Source organism: Chinchilla lanigera, unplaced genomic scaffold (assembly GCF_000276665.1).
Source record: "Chinchilla lanigera isolate Chin_1 unplaced genomic scaffold, ChiLan1.0 scaffold00035, whole genome shotgun sequence".
Classification (NCBI taxonomy): Eukaryota; Metazoa; Chordata; class Mammalia; order Rodentia; family Chinchillidae; genus Chinchilla; species Chinchilla lanigera.
The window spans coordinates 273,506-279,505 of NW_004955436.1; the positions used below are offsets into that span (position 1 = coordinate 273,506).

Consider the following 6,000-nt stretch of genomic DNA (forward strand, 5'->3'; position numbering starts at 1 on the left):
TCTGGGATCTCAGGTGTGCACCATCACACCTAGCTTTCTGATGCACATAAAATCTTTAATATGTTTTGGAGATAGAAAAGGTTTGCTTATGGATTTGGATGAGATTTCTTCTACAAAGTGGACTCAGCCATTCTAGGATTAACTCTTACATTAGTTTTACCTTGTGGTCTAGTGTTCTTTTTGTGTCTAAATGAAAGTTAGTGGCATGGATGAGCTACTAGGGAACATTTCACATCTGTTCATCACCTGGTGTCTTTTGAAGTTCTCTTATGCACATTAACTCATGGGGTACACAGAATCTTAAGCCTGGAAAGGCCTTGCCCTTCAGCGGCCCAGCGGCACCAATGGAAGAGGGGGGTTCAGGGAGGTGGTGGGGTCCACAAGTTCCAGCTCCTCAGTGGGCCATCATGTTTGAGTTGACTTGTTTGGGCCACAGCTGCTTTGACATCAGAGCATTTTTCTTTTACCCTAAAGACTAAGCTGTCTCACACCAGCTTGTGTCTTGGCCGAGGAGCAGGGTGAGCGCCAGACCCCGGGGTTCCCAGGTGATTCTGGCCTTCCTCACACGGGGAGTCTGGAGCCTCCCCAGCCTCCTCGTCGGTCACTAACCCGTGACACCACTGCTGGGGTCCAAACCCATGCTCTGGGGGCTTTCAAATCTGGATTTTCAGTGTTCTCCAGTTATTTTTGGAGGGTAGAAATGAACCAAATTTTTCAGAAGGTATGTTAGTAAATTTTTAAAGACTTTTAAAGATCTGAGTCCATCCACTTTAATATGCCAATAAGTGAATGCTCTAGGCATTTTTTTTTTTTTCAGGTCAAATGGAGCTTTCGCAGAGCAGTGGTCCCTTGATGACACCACCCATTTCCCCAGCTATGGCCAGCCGAGGAAGCGTCATTAACCAGGGGCCGATGGCAGAAAGGCCCCCGAGTGTGGGTGCTGCGCTCCCAGTCACCCCTCACTGCTCAGCCTACCCTGAGGCCATTTATCCTGCTCTGCCGCAGGCCGCCCATGACTTCTATGGGGCCAACTGCAGCTACCAGACTGTGTTCAGGGCCCAGCCCCATGCTTCCTCAGGACTTTACCCTCGTGCAGAGCACAGCCGGTACATGGTGTGGACGGAGCAGCAGCTTCCCCGAGACTTCTTCAGCAGCAGCTGTGCTGGGTCTCCGTACAGTTCTCGGCCGCCCTCTAGCTATGGCCCATCCCCACATGCCCAGGAGTCCCACAGCATGCAGTTTGTCAACACGGGAAGCTTCAACCTCCTGAGCAGCTCAGGGACTGCCAGCTGCGAAGGAGCAACACTGCCTTCTAATTCACCCAATGGTATGAGAGGTTAAAGAATCCTCCTGGCTTTTGAGAAGGCAAAAGGGCAAACTCAGACCCTGAGCTATACCTCTGCCCAGCATAGTATCATCCACATGAGGCTTCCAAAGATCATAGCATCTTAGATATTTGGCTGATTTCTCCCAGATTTCCCAATTCTTATGACAAATTTTCCCTTAAAAGTGCCACACATGATAAAATCAAACAAAAAACTTGTGTCACATCATACACTTCAGACCAACCTTAGCAGGTCCAGGAGTGTTCTTTCCTTTAAAAATATTTTTAGTGGAGAATGTTCCCTTCAGAGACCTACAAGCAGATTTTAAAGAGTGGAACAAAGGTAGTGCCTCTTGTTAGGTCAATAGAAGCGGGGTAGTACCAGAGCTAGAGGCCATAGCCTCTGTGAGCCACCAACGCGGGCTCTGGGCTGCCCTCTGAGGCCTTGGCCCTCTGCGCTCTGTGAGCCTGTCCTCCTCCCACAAACAGGAACCTGCAAATCCCGAAGGACTTGAAAGATAGTGTAATGAGAAGCTACCAGGGATTTTTTCTTTCTGCATAGACAAACCTTATTAACTCAGATAAGAAAAATATGACAGCTGTGTAGTCTGCATCTCAAAATTAATATGACAACTCATTTCTAAAAAGTACCAAAAGCATAGTAAGTTACGACCATATATAAGCCCAAATTCAACTCTGTTAATCTTAGAGATAGATGTAACATTTACAGTTTGATATCTGCAGACTCTTTGTGATCACCTTGTAGCTTCTCCTCCCTGGATATTCTTTCTTTTTAGCTCTCATGGCATATTCTCCACCCTTGCCATCCTAGGGTACTATGGAAGCAACATCAGCTACCCTGAGCCTCACAGGCTGGGACCCTTGGTGAACCAGCACGTCTCTGTCATCAGCAGTGTGCGTTCTCTGCCTGCCTACAGTGACATCCATGACCCACTTAACATCTTAGATGATGGCAGCAGAAAGCAGACTGGATCCTTCTACTCAGACACATCAACTCCAGGTGCATGTCGGACCCCAGTACTAGGTAAATTGCTTTCGTAGTTCTTGAAACCATTGGAAAACTAATTGACCTTAGATATACACCCCTCAAAGGAGTTCTGCAGCTTGCAATAAGTGTGTTGCTAGCACCTAGCAAAGTGTGTGCAGCACAGTAGGAATTCAGTACATCAGTGAGTGTAAGAAGGAGTAGGAACTGAATCTAAAGCCAGGCACAGAAGTGCACACCTGAGCGGAGGGAGGAGGATTGAAAGTTCACAGCTAACATGGGCTACATGGAGAATCCCTGTCTCAAAATAAAAATAACTTTTAAAAAGGGCTATGGATGTATCTCAATTGCTTGCAGGCATATGAGAGACCATGGGTTCAATCCCTAACACACGTGCATGCATGTGCCACACACAAACATCTATATATACCTTCAGTCTATAATAATTAATCAGTATGTTATTACTAGCGGTATAGATCTTTAGGCTAAATCTATGTATAAATTTTCTTTCTAAAATCATTGACAAAGTGTATGCTTATTAAGAATCAAAGCTGAGAATTAATGTTTCTGTGAGATGTTTAGGGTCCTCCACTGGAACTGATTGTAGATCAGTGCAAATACAGGCATTGATACTCAGTCAGGGTGGAAGGGAGAATAAGGTAAGTCCCTCTCTGGTCACTCGGTGTACCTTTCCAATAAGCAGTCGGAAGTGCTTCTTCCCTTCCTGAGATGACAGAAGCTCCCCGTGCAGCCCCACAGCTCCTCTCCCACCATCTGCAAACAGTCATCGCTTCTAGGTTACTCTAATGAAGCAGAAAATTCCACTTCAGGAGGTTCCTCAGCCTGAGACTATAATGTGCTATGTTGCTATTGTTACTATTAGTTCTATTTACTTGTCAGATAATGGAGGCTCTGATGGACACCGGCTGAGATAGGGAGGATTCTGAGCATTGTCAGAGCTGGCTTCGGGGTGGAAGAGGCAGACAGTCAGCAGGACCAGGAGAGTCAGGGGCCTCCTTCACTGGCAGAGCCCAGTTTCCAGGGACAGACAGTGGGCAAGCAGCCACTGCATGGTGGGGAATCTGAGCCCACAGCCAGGGAGTGGCACATCTGTGTCCAGGCAGGAGGGTGTAGGGCGATCAGGCCACCACTCGTATCTGAGGAAGCTTCTCTTGTATAGGGAAGAGGAAGGCAAGGATGCATCGCCAAGTTGACTCTAGGTTCTCCGAGTTGACTGGACAGCGTGAAGTGGTAGCCGGGGACGGAAATGCTGCTCTGTGCAGGGTGGGTGGTGAGGGACGCTGCACAGGGTGTTTGGCTGCAGCGAGTAGGGAGGGAGCAGCGAGGTGAGCATCTGCCAGCGGGGTTCTGGCCAGAAGAGGTGCAGTGCAGAGTCTCTGAATGGGAGCAAGTTTGGAAGTCATTGGGCAGAAAGAAAGCCAGTGTGGCTTTGGCCACAAAGGAGGCAGTGGAACAGAATGAATCAGAGCAGAGCTCCTTTGTATAGGGCAGTGAGGACGAACCTTTCAGAGCTTTCAACGATGAACAGCCCTCTGCAGCCATGCCATAGACTTGCCACCGCTGGTGTAGGGCTTATAACCACGGGAAAAGTTAGCTTTGTTCCAAGTGTGGGAAGTCACTGCAGCATTTGAAGGATGTGCAGGTCAGCTCCATATTTCTAGAAGATCGTTCTAGCTGCTCCCTGGAGGGTGAAGAGCAAAGCAATGGTGAGAGTCTCCAGGCCCGTTAGGAAGGGGCTGTGTTGGTCCAGGCAAGAGAAGATGATGGTGCAGATGACAGAGGAGGCAGGTGGCAGAGTAGAGTTTTCATAGTAGGACTTAAGATGACATTGAGTTTCCTTTATGAGGTATAGAAGCAATAACAATTTCTAGCAAGATATCAAATGGGAAAAATGGAAAAAAAAAGTAATTGCTCTGACTACATGCACTCAAATTTCGAACAGTGTGTGTGCTAAATGCAAGACTAAACACAGAAGTTTAATGTAACACTTGCAGAGAAAAGAAAATGTCAGTCATTGCCAGTTGCTAATTCTGTTTTTTCCTTCCAGCCTCCAGTTTGCAAACCCCAATGCCTTCCTCTTCATCCCAATGTATGTACGGAACTTCTAACCAGTATCCAGTGCAAGAGACCCTGGACTCCCACGGAGCGAGCAGCAGTGAGATTATGTCCTCTTTGCCGCCCATCAACACTGTGTTTATGGGAACAACAGGGGGAGGCACCTAAACCAACCACTTCAGAAACTTTAACCATTTCTGCCATGCAGTTCCTTCAGACTGCGATGGAAGTGAAGGAAGGAGTGGACCCAGCAGCTGGAAATGGCGGCATTCATGCTACGGACAAATACATGGTGGATGGAGATGCTTGTGGTTTGCCTTGCACACACATAGTTTAAAGTGTGATCGCCTTGTTAGTCATAGTTTTAAACACTATCAAGTGAAAGCAGCGGAGATTTGAAGATATAAACATTTCAACTGTGAGGATTTACTATTTTACTCTTTAATTTATTGAAAATCTGTATGTCCTTCCTCTTGGGCCTCTAAAAAAGAAAAAAAAGTATATTTAATGCCTTTACAATACCTTTAATTTATTAGGCTCTGAGAATCATTGTTTACTATCGCTTGTTTGACCAAAAGTCAAAAGTGTATGTACTACCTCTTATGGAAATGTTTACAATGTCCACTTAATTTAATTCAGCCCAAACCAAAGGGGCTTGACTCTCAATTCCTGGACATTAGTGGGATGATTCCTGTTACATAGCAATAGCCCAATTCTGTGTAACTACAAAAGATGACAAATGTTTTTCCTCTATTTAAAAAGATAAGAAGAAATAAAATAAATAATGTATGGAAATATTTTTAAAGTCTTGATTGCTTTTGGGCTGGTACTGTTTCTGAAGGAAGCTGAGGACTTCCAGGGACAGTGCCTTTTGATATTAGTTGAAAAAAAATAAGGCTGATTGATATACTAATTCAAGAACTCTGATTATCAGACTCATCCCTATGAATATTCAAGAAATGTGACTTGTGGACTATTGTGTGGACTGTTTGTGTCCTCGGATTTGCAAAGTCTTTTATTGAGTACTTTGCTTATAAATTGAGAGTGAACGAGAGTTCTGCCATCATCGAGACCAAAGCTAATTCAGAAGTAAAGAATTCATCATAGACAAATTAACACAATTTGATAACTCTATCTCTCTTGGTTTATTTTTCTTTTCCATAGTCTTGCTTGAAAATCTTTTGCAACATTTGTGGTCTGCATAGGACATTTCTGTTAACTTGATAGACTTCTCCTATGATCTTATGGCCTGCCTCAGGTTATTCAAATTAAGAATTAGGTTGTACTGTAAGCCCTGGTGATGTTGTCAAAGGATCTCTAAGTCCCAGACATGCATTACACATTATGATACACTTTGGTAAAAATAAACTGGAGTTGTGTTCTGTAACAATGAACAGTTATGCACAGACTTTCAGGGTTGCCACTGTTTGCTTAGTAGTGTGCTCAGTAATGTCTATCTGACTGAGCAAAGAAAACTTGCAATTGCAGCAACGCATGAGCAATAGGAGACATTCTATTTTCTGCACTGACTATGCCATGGGAATATAAAGGAGAATAAAGTTAAACCTTGGAATGAAACAGTATGCAAAACATT

General features: G+C 44.9%; 1 protein-coding gene across 1 annotated transcript in view; it reads left to right on the top strand.

Annotated features, from left to right (window-relative positions):
- The window catches only part of Rfx6 (regulatory factor X, 6), a gene marked incomplete at its 5' end in the record, with an annotated part of 64,890 nt that extends 59,696 nt beyond the window's left edge, over positions 1–5,194 (top strand). The window contains 3 exon segments of the mRNA XM_005389119.2: positions 818–1,327; positions 2,157–2,369; positions 4,399–5,194. Coding sequence (XP_005389176.2) covers positions 818–1,327; positions 2,157–2,369; positions 4,399–4,574 — 899 coding nt within the window.
- Positions 5,195–6,000: the final 806 nt, after the last annotated feature.